The 15,974-nt window shown below is 44.0% G+C and overlaps 1 protein-coding gene across 4 annotated transcripts in view; it reads right to left on the bottom strand.

The window, feature by feature from the left end:
* Positions 1 to 15,974, bottom strand: part of raf1a (Raf-1 proto-oncogene, serine/threonine kinase a) — a 31,219-nt gene that overhangs the window by 13,988 nt on the left and 1,257 nt on the right. Inside the window, exons 2-8 of one of the 4 annotated variants that reach the window (XM_039671302.2) lie at positions 14,758 to 14,937; positions 11,421 to 11,533; positions 5,037 to 5,139; positions 4,794 to 4,951; positions 4,352 to 4,438; positions 1,874 to 1,967; positions 1,684 to 1,737 (exon numbers count right to left, since the gene is read on the bottom strand). In XM_039671302.2, coding sequence (XP_039527236.2) covers positions 1,684 to 1,737; positions 1,874 to 1,967; positions 4,352 to 4,438; positions 4,794 to 4,951; positions 5,037 to 5,139; positions 11,421 to 11,533; positions 14,758 to 14,913 — 765 coding nt within the window. In that variant the 5' untranslated portion in view covers positions 14,914 to 14,937. Of the gene's footprint in view, positions 1 to 1,683; positions 1,738 to 1,873; positions 1,977 to 4,351; positions 4,439 to 4,793; positions 4,952 to 5,036; positions 5,140 to 11,420; positions 11,534 to 14,757; positions 14,938 to 15,974 lie in introns of all 4 variants that reach the window. The other 3 variants (XM_039671301.2, XM_039671304.2, XM_089124101.1) reach the window with 3 other exon arrangements.

The following is a 15,974-nucleotide window of genomic DNA, read 5'->3' as shown; positions in this document are numbered from 1 at the left end:
TGACGTTGGTTCAACGTTAATTCGATGAGCAAAACAATGTCAGATCAACGTTGTTTCGATGTCATATTTCCACGTTGATTCAATGTCAGCTTGCTATCTGGGGCTGGTGTGGACGGAGATCGTATTCGTTTTAATTCTCCGTTTTTAAACGAAAACGCAGTAGTGTGGACGGGGCCTGAGAGCGGGAATCAAGGCTTCGTCGGGATAACGTTCTGGCAAGGCATAGAGATCACTTAGCATACACAATAATTAAAGATGAAGAGGCTCTCTTTGGTTTTCAACTGTGATAACTAATGTGCAGAATCACAGAATCAGACACTGCTGCTCTTTATAGCACATTTCCCGTTATGAATTATGATAACGACTAGTTCGTTGGGACGTTATAGGGTTCGTACAGTCCTGTAAAATTAAATTCCAGGACTTTTTGGTTTTCTACAGGACTTCAGTTAGAGATCTCACTTACCAAACTATATCTTTATTATCTTTCAACTTAAAGGAATACTTTTCAAAAAAACTTTTGCTGATAATTTACTCGCCCCCATGTCATCCAAGATGTCCATGTCTTTCTTTCCTCAGTCGAAAAGAAATTAAGGTTTTTGATGAAAACATTCCAGGATTTTCTCCATATAATGGACTTCAATGGGAACCAAACGGTTCAAGGTCCAGTGCAAACTGTTCAAAGGGCTTTAAACCACACCAGACGATGAATAAGGGTCTTATCAAGCGAAACGATCCCTCATTTAATAAATAAATAACAAAGTTTAAGTTTTATAAGCTCAAATGCTCGCCTTGCTATGTTCTGTAATGAGCGTGACTCTCCTGTTCGAACTCGTTCATCACAATGAACGAATCTTTTCCTGAGTCAACTCGTTCGTTCGTTGAATGAGCCAAATTATTTTGATAAACGAACATTTTGATGGTTCCAATTGAAGTCCATTATATGGAGAAAATCCTGGAATGTTTTCATCAAAAACCTTAATTTCTTTTCGACTGGTGAAAGAAAGACATGGACATCTTGGATGACATGGGGGCGAGTAAATTATCAGCTAAAGTTTTTTTTTTTTTAAAGTGAACTGCTCCTTTAAGTAGGTAAATAGATACACAAAGATAAACCAATAAAACTAAATGCTACAAATAAAGTGCATCCGATGCGATGACTGTGGCAACCTTCACCACTGAAAGCAATAGCATACTATGACAAAGATATCGCTTTCAGACTGATTTTTCTCCCATGAATATACGATTGAGCTGAAGAATAAAAGCTGTATCATATACGTGGATATGGATATTTATGAGCAATATCACACTCATAGCCATGGGAAATGACTCAATGGCTGCAGAGTTCATTCTATGTGAAAAGATCGTTTTATCGATAAAATGAAACGCATATATTGTCTTTCGATAATTCAGTCGTTTTTCAAGTACCTGTTCATAAATATGGTCGTTTTCAAGGATTTTCCAGGACTTCAATTTCAAAAAGTCAAATTCAAGCATGTTAAGCAGCTTGTAGGAACTGTTTCGAGTTGGTTTCAGACAATCTCAGAGTGATGGTTTCAGTGCGGATCCGGATTGTCGTGTTCGTACGAACCGAACCAAGAGAGAAAGCCCTTCACCTCAGGCAGTGTGAGCAAGCTTCTGTCAGTCGAGCACTACTTTAGACACCGAGCAGAAGAAAACACCTACTCTTCTCTTCAGACAACACTGCTGATGGCCCCAGGAGCTCGCAGACGTGTCTGGCTACTCACAGCACAACGGTACAACAACAAGACAGAGAAGAAGGAGGAGAACAGCAAATCTTGAGAGTTTGACAGCCGTCACAAACAGAGGGAAGTAGCGCTGGAGCGAGACAGGAGTGTGTGTGGCGCGTGCTCACCTGGATCTGGCTGGTGTGTATGGGCAGGGTTGTGCTGAGCATGTTGACGTTGGGTGTGGAGGTGGAGCGCAGTCTGGGCGTCAGAGCTGAAGGGCTGGAGTAACTGAACACATGAGGCTTTGAGCTAATGGAAACACTACTGCATACACACACGGACAGGGCAGTATCGAGAAACATGAACATCACAGACACTACGGGATGGGGGAACTTGGAGACAAACAGCAACTTTCATTTCAATTTATTACTCAAATTTCATAAACCAAAATCCTCCTAGATGGCCTTACCAACAACACACTGCAGGTGTGTCCAATAATCCACAAATGAAATTTAAAGGGTTAGTTCAGCCAAAAATGAAAATTCTGTCAGTATTTACTCACCCTCATGTTGTTCATCTTCGCAACACAAATTAAAATATTTAAGATATTAAGATCGCTCCTGCATACTAGTCCATAGGCTTCTTGAGGGAATGACTCTTGCTGTCCTCGAAAAGTCATTAAAGACATTGTTAAAATAGTCCAAGTGACTACAGCGGCTCAATCTTAAGTTTATCAAACGACGAGAACACTTTTTGTGCTCAAAAAACAACAAAAATAACGACTTTATTTCAACTATTGGTTTATTTCTCCCTCTGCGCGAGTCAGGTTACTAGTTTAATAGCGTAAGCTTCTGTTATTGTACGTCACACGCATCACACACATGACCAGCGTCGGCCAATAGTGAGCCTACGTGTGACGTAGCTCTACGCAATCACACTACGTTAACTGACTACAGGCCCATGGAGAAGGAAGTGAATAGTTGAAATAAAGTCGTTATTTTTGTTTGTTTTTGCACACAAAAGTGTTCTCGTCGTTTGATAAAGTTAAGATTGAGCCCCTGTAGTCACTTGGACTATTTTAACGATGTCTTTAATGACTTTTCGATGCCAGCAAGAGTCATTCCCTCAAGAAGCCTATGGACTAGTATGCAGGAGCGATCTTAATATCTTAAATATCTTAATTTGTGTTGCGAAGATGAACGAAGTGTCTTGCGGGGTTGGAACAACATGAGGGACAATTTTCATTTTTGGGTGAACTAACCTTTTAAATAGCTTGCATAAAAACCAAAACTAGATTCTTAGATTTCCCTGAAGAAACCTTTAGTGGCGTCTACCCCAGCAACACCACTGGTCCATGTGTTCTGAGTGTTTGCTGAACGGGCCAAGCCAACATGTCTTATTTAATCCATGTATATCTTAATTTTTCTTTTTATTGTACTATCCACCAGGCAAAAGGTGAATTGATTGCCAAGGGAAGTAATAGCACCTCTCTACACAAATTATTATTGAAGTATGTGAAGGATTAGAAAGGGTAATGTTTATTATACAGTTTGTCTGAGCAAAAAGGACTGGATGAAATATATGAAGTGTTCCCCGACTGAGCCTGGGTTCTCCCAAGGGTTTTCTCTATTCTGTCTCCTGATGGAGTGTGTGCTCTTGCCACTGTCGCTCTGGTTTGCTTAGTTGAGGACACTTCATGTTCAACAGTATTACTGATCTGACGGCACTGACACCATTATATAAGAACTGAGCTGAGCTGTTTTCTCCAGAGCGGCTGTATAGCGGAAATAAACTCATTCCAGTTTGATGAACTTATTGAACTGAACCGAATCAACACTGAAGTGACTTCATCTGAATAACGACTGTTCACTATTATGCTTTAGAGCTGCTGTACAGCTGAACTCTGTTTGCATCACTGAATCTGTATCTCCCTGTTATCTCTGTAAAGCTGCTTTGAAACAGTCTGTGATGTACAGGGGTTGGACAATGAAACTGAAACACTTGGTTTTACAACACAATAATTTGTTAGTATGGTGAGGGCCTCATTTTGCATCCAAATACAGCACCAATTCATCTTGGGAATGACAGATAGAAGTCCTTCACAGTGACCAGAGGGATTATGAGCCGTTCCTCTTCCAGAACAGTGTCCAGGTCACTATATGATGCTGGTGGACTCGCTCCTCCAAAACACCTCAATAATATTCAGATCTGGTGACTGTGCATGTTCAACGTCACTTTCATCTTCATCAAACCCTTCTGTCACAAGTCTTGCTGTGTGTGTTGGTGCATGATCATGCTGATACACGGTTTGAGCATCAGGTGCTCATGATCCTCCAGAAGGGTTTGGTAGTCCTCGGCAGTGTCGTGTCCATCAAATACAATCAGGATTGTCATGATATTGGAGCTCAAACCATCACTGATCCACCCGTGCTTCACTCTGAAGATTGGCCGCCAGGCATATAGATGTGAAACCTCCAACATTGGCCAGTGTTTCAGTTTCATTGTCCAACCCCTGTATAAAGTGCTATAGAAATAAAGGTGACTCGACTATATGTAACCTAGGCGTTCCTCAAGCCATCAAACCACGAGCAGTCGCTGAACGGTGTGTGTACACTTTCAGAAAAACAGTGGTTTCCATCATGTAATCTGAAATGATGAGTTACCTGTTTCGAGTCAGGGATTCCCTCATTCTGCGAGATGTGAGAGTCGGTAGAGACGGAGTCCCACTTTCACCCGGACTGGGAAACAATCTGCCAAACGCATAGCAGTCAAGCGGCATTCAGTGAGAAATAGACTCATATGTGCAAATCAATTGAGAAATCCCTGGGACTGAATGGGGACGTCAATGTGAAAGCAGCCAGTAAGACGACCTCACATACAGCTCATCTAAAAACAGATTGATGTGGACAGTAGGCCAGTGACGAGGATACGGACACAAACAATCAGGGCACCTCTTGCTTTTTACTCCTCCTTTACGATGATGGCATGTTCACCGTTCAATTGATCCAATCAGCATATCATGTAAACAATTAGATACTTTTTAATCGGCTGTGACCCCTAATTTTCAGTCGTTGGGTATTGATGAAGACAGAGAGCGCGACTCACAGCAGTTGTCTGATGTTGGTCCAGTCTACACACATTGTGGGCACTCTTGTGCTGCAGTGCTCGTGGAACTTGTAGCCACACGTTTGGCACCGGAAACCGTTTAACAGGAACTTCTGGCATATGTCGCAGAAAGCCAATTTCAAAAATGTTTTTCGAACCTGAAAATGAAATAATATTTTTTTAATTGAAGTATGAACAGGATTCTTCAGGTATGCACAAACAGGCCTGAGTAGTAGCACTCACAAAGTTGTGTGTGGTTAAGGGGACATGGTCTAAAACCTCCACCAGAAGCTCCTCCCCGATGAGCGAGGTAGAGTCTGTGCTCCAGTCCATACGAGACTTCTTGCTGCCAACACACACATCCGTTAACCAATTATGAGGGACAACACCAATGTGGACGCGTTATGAATGAACGTTACTCGACAACAACAGATCCTATATCAAAATGTGAAATTAGCACTAACTGCAGTCCAGTATTTAGCTGTAAAATACATTATTTTACAAGTGCCTTAGCGTATCATTGCGAAACGTCCTGGTTGCGTATGCAACCCACCGTTCCCTGAATGGAGGGAACGGAGGCTGTAGTCGACGTCGACTGAATGGGGATCACGCCAGGGAGCCAATCATCTTCGAGTACTATTGAACAAGCCAATAGAAATTGGCGTGCGTGATGACATCACAAACTCCGCCCCCACGGCACAGGTATAAACACGGAAGTGGATGCACGCACTAGTTGCTTTTTCGCTGAGGAGCCGAGCGTAACTCGGAATCAGCGGTGGTCCAGCGTTAGTGGCAAGGGGACTATGTCCTCCGTTCCCTCTTTCAGGGAATGGTGGGTTGCATACGCAACCAGGAGGTTCCCTTTCAGTCAAGAACCTCAGACGTAGTCGACGTCGACTGAATGAGGATAACCATTGAACACGCCACTAAAGCTGACACTTTCCAGTGCCTAGACAAAAGCCTCCGGATCCCCCAATTTAGGGCGGGAAGGGACAGGGCTTAGGCCAAGGAAGTCACGGCTGTTCCTACAGGACCACAAAAGTTCCCTTTACAAGGAAGGAAGGGACGCTGCGGAAGCCACATCCTGCCCGAGGGGAGTTAACATGTGGAGAATACACATATGAATTGAGTGGATGACCGGCAGTACAACATATGGAATGTCACTGGGGTGGCTCCAGCCTATGACAGGGGAGGAGACTCAACCGGAGCAGGCAGGCCTACTCGCCGCAAGGAGCCATACCGTGGAAGAATACACATATTGAATCGCCGTAGGGATCACAGCATATGAATTCAGCTTAACACAGGTTCCACCAGTGCACACGAGTGATAGGCCTGACTTTGGATGTTCCGCCACATCCGTTGCCAAAGGGTATGGAGGAACTCGACAGGGTTCGGCTAAAAAAGGGGAACTCAACTGGAGCAAAAAATTGAGCAAGTATCCAGTCCATAGGAGGGGAATGGCGCATCAAGCAGACACAACAAACCAGGCTTACAAGTGAAACTGGCTTCATGTGAGGGGAACCCACGGGAAGCAGCGGTTCGACTAAGATGTCGCTCAGCCCCCAACTCTAGAATATCTGTCAGCGAAGCACTCTGTGTCAATGCCTAGGCGAGAGTACACACTCATTTAAGAGGAACTCACCACCTAAGCGGACATGTGCATCTCAGGAATTTCAGCGAGATGAAGGCAACTACATTTTCAGTGGGCCAAACTCGCTTGAAAACAGCCTTCCCTGTTTGCTGATTTCCTTAACAAATAAGAGCTGGTCTGAGGTCCTCTGCAATGAAGCGGATGGACAGAGAAAGCCTGGGCTCACCACCTAGTTCCAGTTTGAGGGAGAGGTAGGAAACTTGGCACATATCCAGGTTGGGGTCTCAGCTTGTGAGAGTTAGCCAGCAAGTCCCTACCCTTTAGTAGAGACCATGTGAGCAGGAGGCTGTAGAGGGAACTAGGTCTGGTTGGGCCAATAAGTGAAAACTATCAAGATTTGCTCCACTTCTGACTTCTGAGCACACTAGGTGCAAGTGACATGCGCGCACAAGACAGGAGCACTGCTTCACACTATGATGTGAAGATCACTGAGCATCAGGAGCATCTCTGTTCAACACTTGAGTGTGATGAAATTCACTGAGCTTCAGGAGCAGTTGGACCGCCAGGGGATGAGGCACGTTGGCAGCACGATTGAGCAGGCTGGAAGAAATTTATAGTGGAATGAATTGACCTCAGAAGCTTTGACGGGCGAGTTGTGACATTCAAGGGAAGCTTTTCAGACCAGTACCAGCTGGCTGAGCAGCGGTGGCTCAAAACAAGGTGAACTGCTAACTTGAGGTAACAAATAGCAATGTAGTCGGAGGTTGCTCAGGCCTCCGTTAAAGCATGCCCTTTGTACCTAGCTCCTCAGTCGGTGTTAGTAGACCTCGTTCTAGGAGTGTTTTGGCCCGGATAAACGAAGTGACTGAACATGGGCTGAGGGTTTGGCAACAGGCCGGGGTGATCTCGCCACACAGGGCTTGCCGCTTTCCCACGGTCACCTCGGGACTCGATCAAAAAGCTAGTGCTGAAGCGGTCTTCACATGGAGGAAGCCAAAGTGGCAGCATCTGTCATATGTAGGGCTGTATTCAACCAAAGAAATCCTTAGTCGACCAAAGTCGAGTCCTGCTCAACGATTAGTCGACAAAAAAAAAAACAAAAAAAAAAACGTGATGTTTTGAATAAACATTTTTTTAAACAATTGTCATTGAGCATTTATAAAACAACAACGAAAAAACATCACAAATAAATAAAACTATAATAATAATACAATTCTTTGAAAATTAAGTGATTTTTTAACTGCAAAAAGTGAAGAGCTCTGTCCTAGGTCTATAGTACAGTCCCAATCGCGCACCTGACCACACCACACGCTGCAAAAAATATAACTGCTATCTGCCACATAATGAAAAATCCCAACAAAAGCTCTCGTTTATACAGGCTTTATATTCTTCTTTACTTTCAAAGCTATGGGTTAACTTTAGTCCTGACGATCAAGGCGTTTTAAACAACACTCAAAAAAACCCAAATAACTTAAAAACAATCCTATAATAGGCTGTAGGACCGCGTATAGGTTTATTTTCGTTTTGTTGCATTATTTAGGCTATTTTCAAATGCGTCAAGTGTACAAATAAAAACGAAAACATTAAGAAAACACAATCTATTGAGTCAGCATGATATAGCCGTTAAAAGGCTGCTCACGTCTTTTGCGCGCTCAAGTTCGATTTTAAATGTAGGCGCGCGACTTGCGCGCTCATAATGGCAACGCGATCGCCTCCCTCCACAGTCTTGTCGTCTTTGTTTTAAAATGCAGCCAGACAAAAGATTTATATTTCCTGGACATTTTGTCGACTAAAGCCAAAACAAGCAGCGTTCTAACTGAATGAATACAGCATCCCTTACCGAGCGCGAGCAGCAGCGCAGCCAGACACAGGTGCGGTTCCCGAGTGTATTATGTGTGTGCGCTAAACTGTGGCGCAGTTACAAAAATAGCCTAAATTAAAGCATTTTAAAGTTGGGGACAAAACATAGGCTAATTATATTTAGAATACAGTAATAAATAACTGCTTATAAATGAATAAATATCAAGGAGTAAGTCATTGAAAAATTCCTTCTATTGGTAAAAAAAAAAAATATATATATGCAACTGGTCGACCAATAAGAATGTCAGTCGACCACGACGGCATCGACCGATTAGTCGACTAAACGACTAAAGTTGACAGCCCTAGTCATATGCCCTGGAAGCCTCCGAAAATCTTTCAGTGAGACCCTTTCTCACTTCAAGCACCAGCCGAACACACCCTTCTTGAAGAGACGTGCCTGAAGCGGGCTGGGCATCCCTACTGCGGCTGGCTCCATGCTGAGGCCTGGTTGGAGGCTGCAGCGGAGGCCCAGTGGGTGCAGCGGCAGGAAAACGCCCTCGGCGACGAGCAGGCGGAGGAACTGCCACCGGTGGCGGGGTGGAGGCAGCAGCGAGCCGCCGGGGCAGGATGTGTCGGATGGCCTCCTTCTGTGCTTGGGCGGCAGAGACCAGCCTAACCTGCGAAATTGGGGAGACCAGGAAGCGAACCTTGTCCACATCCACTATATCAATCAGGCTGAGCCAATGATGGCGCTCCTGGACAACAAAGGTGGACATCGTCAGATCGATCGCACACGCCAGAACACTCATGGGTGAGATCTGAAGCACTGCGGTGCTCACTTATGAGCGCACAGTCTGGGCTACCCTCGCGCATGTCCATGGGTGCCCTGGCCTGACAGACCTATAGCAGCGTCATGGCACGCAAGAGGAGGCGGCTTGCCCACAGGCTTTGTAAGCCCTGGCTGTCGGAACGGACAAGATCTCACAGGCCTTAGTGGGGAGACGAGGATCCCTCAAAAGGCAGTGACCACCGGACACAGGTGCACCAGTGTCACGACAGACCACTCCACTGGAAAGATAACCTCGCAACCCTTCACCGCTCCTCCATCAAGAGTAGTGAGGGGGAAAAGATATTCAGGCAGTTTCTGACAGAGAAAGGTGCCGTCCACAACCTGGTAAGCTCTCCATGCACTTTGGGAAGCTGAGAACCAGCGCAGCCCGCCCCGAGATACCAATCCTTCAACCGAGACTGAACAGGACACGGTGGAGGTTCCATTCAAGCCCAGCTGACATTTCTGGATCTAGCTCGGGCAACGTAACACTCCCAGAGGGAGATAACACAGCCGAGTCGTCATCTGGGAAGGTTTGTAGCCGAGTGTGAAGCGGCTGGGATGAGAATCAGCACCTCCAAATCTGAGGCCATGGTCTTCAGTCGGAAAAGGGTGGCTTGCTCACTTCAGGTTGGTGGAGAAATCCTTCCTCAAGTGGAGGAGTTTAAGTATTTTGGGGGTTTTGTTCACGAGTGAGGGAAGGATGGAACGGGAGATTGACAGACGGATCGGTGCAGCTTCTGCAGCAATGCGGTCCATGTATCGGTCTGTTGTGGTAAAGAAGGAGCTGAGCAGTAAGGCAAAGCTCTCGATTTACCGGTCAATCTACGTTCCTACTCTCACCTATGGTCATGAATTTGGGTCATGACCGAAAGAACAAGATCCCGGATACAGGCGGCCGAAATGAGCTTTCTCCGCAGGGTGGCTGGGCGATCCCTTAGAGATAGGGTGAGAAGCTCTGTCACTCGGGAGAAGCCCAGAGTAGAGCCGCTGCTCCTCCAAATCGAGAGGGAGGGGTCAGCTGAGGTGGCTCGGGCATCTGTTCCGGATGTCTCCTGGACGCCTCCCCGGGGAGGTGTTCCGGGCACGTCCCACTGGGTGGAGGCACCGGGGAAGACCTAGGACACACTGGAAAGACTATGTCTCCCGGCTGGCCTGGGAACGCCTCGGTGTCCCCCAGAAGAGCTAGAGGAAGTGTCTAGGGAGAGGGAAGTCAGGGCATCTCTGCTTAGACTGCTGGCCCCGGATGAAGCGGAAGAAGATGGATGCATGGATGGAGTCATCATCTTCAGAGACCAGCACACCCTCTGATGCTGCCATCTACATCTTATCCTCTGGGGGAACCCCCATTGAAACAGCTGATCGGTCCATTACAGAGGGACACGTGATGCAACAATTGTGACCGTCCGAGAGGAACAGGGAACGAACACATCCAGAAATGCACGGGTGGAATGACATCTTGAAAAAGACGCAAGCTCACCTGTATTGCTCTTTCAGGATATAGCCAGTGCCGGGGCACACAGTGGAATGACCACGGTAACAATGAACAGTGAACTGAAACATTGGCTCTTTCAATAGTACTCGAAGATGATTGGCTCCTTGGCATGATCGTCATTCCGTTGACGTCGACTACGTCTGAGGTTCTGGTAAATTTTAAAAAGTAACAAATCCTTCCCTCGCGGGTCAATTTGAGCCCTTATGAATGAACTGAATGCGAAAATGCTTCGGTACATACAGAAAAACTTAGAAATGCTCAAAATTCAAACTAAAAATGCTAAAACTTTAAAAAAATATTTGGACCCAGAGGAACAGCTCATTTGCACCATATAGAGCTATAAAGTGGATAGAGTGGACATATCATGTTATAATATTTTTTTTCCCACAAGAGGTCGCCAGACACACAATGTGAGTTATTTAGAATTTAATGTTGAAAGAATATGAGGAATGTGCTGAAAATACTATTTATTTATTTATTATTTATTGATCAAAGTAATTTGAAAATAAATAAAATTAAAAAATTAAAAAAAATATGCATTAAAAATAGAAACAATATTATCAAAATAAAATTTGTTTTCTGAAAAAATAAATACATTTACTATAATTTACTTACTAATTAATTAACTTACTAACAAAAAATTGAGGATAATTTTAGGGCTTTGGGCCATTTTGACCCGCAAGGGAAGGATTTGTTACAAAACACAAGGGAAAGATGATTCAAACATAAAACCCAGAAGAATCCTAAATTAAAAGGTAGCTACTCTGTTTATATTCATTCTCAAGGTCTAACAAATATGTGGAAAGTATTCCCTTCCCCACTAATGGTAAATAAATATCGTGATAAATATCAATATGGTAAGATTAAGCAAACAGATTGTGCTAGCACTTCCTGGAGCGAGGTGCGACTGACCTGCGGTGTCCAGGGTGCAGACTGAAGACCGCGCAGCACTCCGGCTGGAGCCCTCGCACCTTCAGCGCCTTGATCAGGCAACTGTGCAGCGTCACGCCGGCCCGCACGCTCACCTGCACACACACCGCCACACGTCAACACACACACACACACGCCACAGCCCTAGGCCAGTTATATCGCCGTTATATTGTTTCATGTAAGACAAGGAGGAACTGGCCAATGGATTTGATAGTCTTCTAAATTCATGGCAACAATCCCAGATAGCAAACTGACATTGAATCAACGTGGAAACGACGTCTCTCATGACATTGAAACAACGTTGATTTGCTCATCGAATTAACGTAGAACAAACGTCAGATGCGGCATTCTTCAAAGCTAAATGAAATCGAAAATTGGTTTGCTTTCATAACGTTGAAACAACGCGTTGATTTCAAGTTGATTTTCCGTTAGTTTTGAAAGAATGACGCGTCTGACGTTGGTTCAACGTTAATTCGATGAGCAAAACAATGTCAGATCAACCTTGTTTCAATGTCATATTTCCACGTTGATTCAATGTCAGTTTGCTATCTGGGATAATATTTAAGTTTTGAGGCAGATTACTGTTGAGGAAAATGTCCTGCAACTTCATTAGTTAGAATATCAATAACCACACAGTAGTTTAGACCATTCTCCTCTGCCAGTGCTGTATGTGCGCTACTGAACGTTTAGTACCATCTGAAGTCTGGTGTTTCCGTGATTTCAGATGGTACTAAAAAATATGACTTCAGATGGTACTAAAAAATATGACTCAAATGCTTTTTTTCACAGCTCCGTATTGTCTGTTTCTGTTTGTTACAGAGCGGAAATTCATCTTTGACACTGGTGACCAGGGTTGGGTATCATTTGAATTTGAACAATTCTGATTCCGATTCCTTGTTTCGATTCCGGTTCCTAACGATTCTCGATTCCGATTCTTTTAAGAGGCAGGGTCAAAAAAGTTTAGCTAACCTTGCTAACCAACGGTCTTTCTGAAGGAAATACTCCTTCTGTCACAAATATGTAAGGCATATTTTGATTTGATACAAGATTTGAGAAAAATCTGTGCCCTCATTTTTTTCCTCCCGGGGGTGTCGCATTTAGAAAGGGGGAGAACATTGCCCCTCAGGATCAAGCTGACATTGACATTGTCATTGAGGAGAAGGACGTGTATCGGCTATTTCGCCGACAAAATGTAAAGAAAGCGAGTGGCCCGGATGGGATTTCATCTGCCACCCTGAAGCACTGCGCAAGTCAGCTAGCCCCAGTTTTTACGGACATTTTTAATCAATCAATTGTTTTATGCAGGGTTCCCAGTTGTTTTAAGTCATCAATCATTATCCCAGTGCCGAAGAAAAACAAAGCTATGGACCTTAACGACTACAGACCGGTGGCCCTTACATCAGTGGTCATGAAATGTCTGGAAAGGCTGGTTCTGTCACATCTTAAACCTATCACAGCTCCTTATCTTGATCAACTACAGTTCGCTTACAGGGCAAACCGCTCGGTAGATGATGCGGTCAATTTAGGACTGCATTATGCTCTGGACCATCTTGACTCTCCTGGCTCTTACGTAAGGATGTTGTTTGTGGATTTCAGGGCAGCTTTCAACACTATTCTACCTGAGCGACTGGGGGAGAAGCTGTCACTGATGGGGGTGGGATCCTCTATTTGCCGCTGGATTATGGATTTTTTTAGTGACCGACAACAGTATGTGCGGCTTGGCCAGCACATGTCTGATCCTCAGACCACTAACATTGGAGCACCGCAGGGGTGCGTGCTGTCACCATTTCTCTACTCACTATACACCAATGATTGCACTTCCAACAATGGCTCCATCAAGCTGATTAAATTCGCAGACGATACCACATTAGTCGGCCTTATTAAGGGAAATGACGAGTCTGCTTACAGGCAGGAAGTGTCAAAATTGGTTGCATGGTGTGATGAGAACAACTTGGAGCTTAATCAGCAAAAGACTGTGGAAATGGTGATAGATTTTCGTAGGGCACCCGCCTCCCTTCCACCTCTAACTATCAAGAGCTCTGTTGTGAGTAGGGTGGAGTCAACTACATTTTTAGGCACTGTTATCACAAATGACTTCAAATGGGAGGAAAATAGTTCCTCCATTCTTAAGAGAGCTCATAGTGGAATGTTTTTTCTGAGACAGTTAAATAAACTGAACGTTTCCAGCTCTGTTCGGACTAGATTTTACAGGGCCACTGTGGAAAGCCTTCTTTCAGCATCCATTACTGTCTGGTTTGCATCGGCATCAGCCCAGGCGAAGGTCAGACTACAGCGTATTGTGTGCACAGCTGAGAGGCTGACTGGACAGAGGCAGCTGTCACTTAACGACTTATATGAGGCCAGAGTCAGAAAGAGGGCAGCTAAAATTGCTGCTGATCAGTCTCATCCAGCAAGTGACATTTTTAGGCTGCTTCCTTCAGGGAGAAGGTATAGAGCAGTGAGGACAAGGACCACACGCCATTTAAATAGTTTTTTTCCAAGAGCCATTTCCCTTTTAAATAGCTGAATTAGCCCTTCTGACTATTTTATTATATTTATTATTATTATTATTATTATTATTATTTTTTATTTTTATTTTTTTGGACATGTTTGTGTGTGAGTTTGTGTGTAACTGATGGCCATATCAAATTCCTGTGCATCTGCTGATGCATTTGGCGAATAAAGTGATTCTGATTCTGAAAGTGATTCTGAAATACTCCTTTTGTCACAAATTTTGCATTTTGCCGAGATTTGGTTATTTTTAGAAAAGTGAAGCCACACTTTGGATCGCCGACGTAAGCTACTCATGTTCGACTCGCGTGGTTATGCCAACACTTCCGGTAGACGCTTCTTCGTTGGTGTTGTTCAGCGGTTTCTTCTTCCGCTCGGCGGACTGTGAATATCGAAACTAGGAATCGAAATTTTTACTTTTGAACGATTCCGAGTTAGTCCCGGTTCCAATCGATACTCGATACCCAACCCTACTGGTGACATAGATAGATTCACATTAACGCTTAACAACACAAACACAGAACTAACAAAATTATACGATTAAACACTGTTCCCACCATCACACAAACCCACACCCTATAATGCCAGCCAATCTATTGCATCACTTTAGAAAAGTGTATGATTTAAGATAATCACTGCCATTGGGACAAATGTTTTTTATACTCGTTTCTTCTGGCCAAATGAATTTTGAGGCTACACCCAGATGGGGGCCACTCAAAAGTAGAATGAAGGGGGCGAGTATGATCTTCGTAGCAGTTTTCCCCATGAAAGGAGCCCTGAAGCGGCTGTGGGAGTCTCAGGTGCTCACCACTGTCCTCTGCTGGTTGGGCAGGAACACGCGGATGGTCCGGCTGGCTCTGGGCTCGTCTGAGGACGGCCGCTGAGGACACGGGCTAGTAGACACACACTCCCTGGTGCCCAGACCGTTGGTGACGCTTCTCCACACTCCCTGCAGCTGCTCCATCTCGATGCCCTCTCACACTCGCGTCTGGGAAACAGCACACACACACACACACGTCTGCTCAATTATTATTATATTAGCACATTGTAATACGTTGAATCACTGAGGAACTCTTCAGCACAGAGTGAGGTACAAAACAGATCCGGGGGCATGAACCTCCAGAAGATTTTTTTAATAACCCCTAAACCATGACTTCTGGCAAGTTTTGTGGATAGAAACGGACATTTTGAGACATACATTACAAATATCATGTCAAATACCATCAACAGATTCAAGGCATGATTATTGCAGCACGTACCTTGAACTGGTCAAAAACAGAAACCTTCACTTTATAATTTTAGACAGGATTTTTCACATTTTTGTTTTGGTTATTTTCACCTATGAGGTAGATATTGATGGGGGAAAATGAAATGGCACAACCCAGAATTTTTTTTTTTTATTTATTTATTGAAAATTTTATCTTAATTGCAAAGGCCTCATCCAATCATCAACTTCATTTTTCTTACATTTTCTAAAATCAAAAGTTTTATGTTAACATTATTTAATGCACAATGAATGAATTGAACAAACATGAACAATCAAGTGTTTGTATTAAATAACATTCACAAACATGAATTCATGTTGTAAAAATATATTGGTCACTCAATGAGTTGATGTTAGATAATAACGCAATAAAGGCCTGTTCACACCGGGATGACGTTTACCGCCTCGTGACTAAATAATGGGCGCCAATGTGAGTGTTCACACCGACGCGAAAAACGCCACGCGTAAAAGCGTCATTTTTAAAAAAACGCCTCGGGTTCGTTTTTTTGGTTTGACACGCTGCGTCAAAACCTATCCGACCAACGAGATTGGCGGGTTTATTTATATATTTATTTTTCTAGTACAGTACAGAAGACATTATTTCTATCATTATTTTCAACAATATTTAATAAAAACAATATCGGCCGATATATCGGAATATCGGATTTTAAAACCCAAAAATATTTGTATCGGTATCGGCCTTCAAAATCCTTTATCGGTCGGGCTCTACACGATACGGTGTTAAACTACCTTGTGTCTCA

Source organism: Pimephales promelas, chromosome 20 (genome assembly GCF_988280905.1).
Source record: "Pimephales promelas chromosome 20, fPimPro1.hap1.1, whole genome shotgun sequence".
Lineage (NCBI taxonomy): Eukaryota > Metazoa > Chordata > Actinopteri > Cypriniformes > Leuciscidae > Pimephales > Pimephales promelas.
This window is presented reverse-complemented; position numbering and strand designations above follow the sequence as displayed.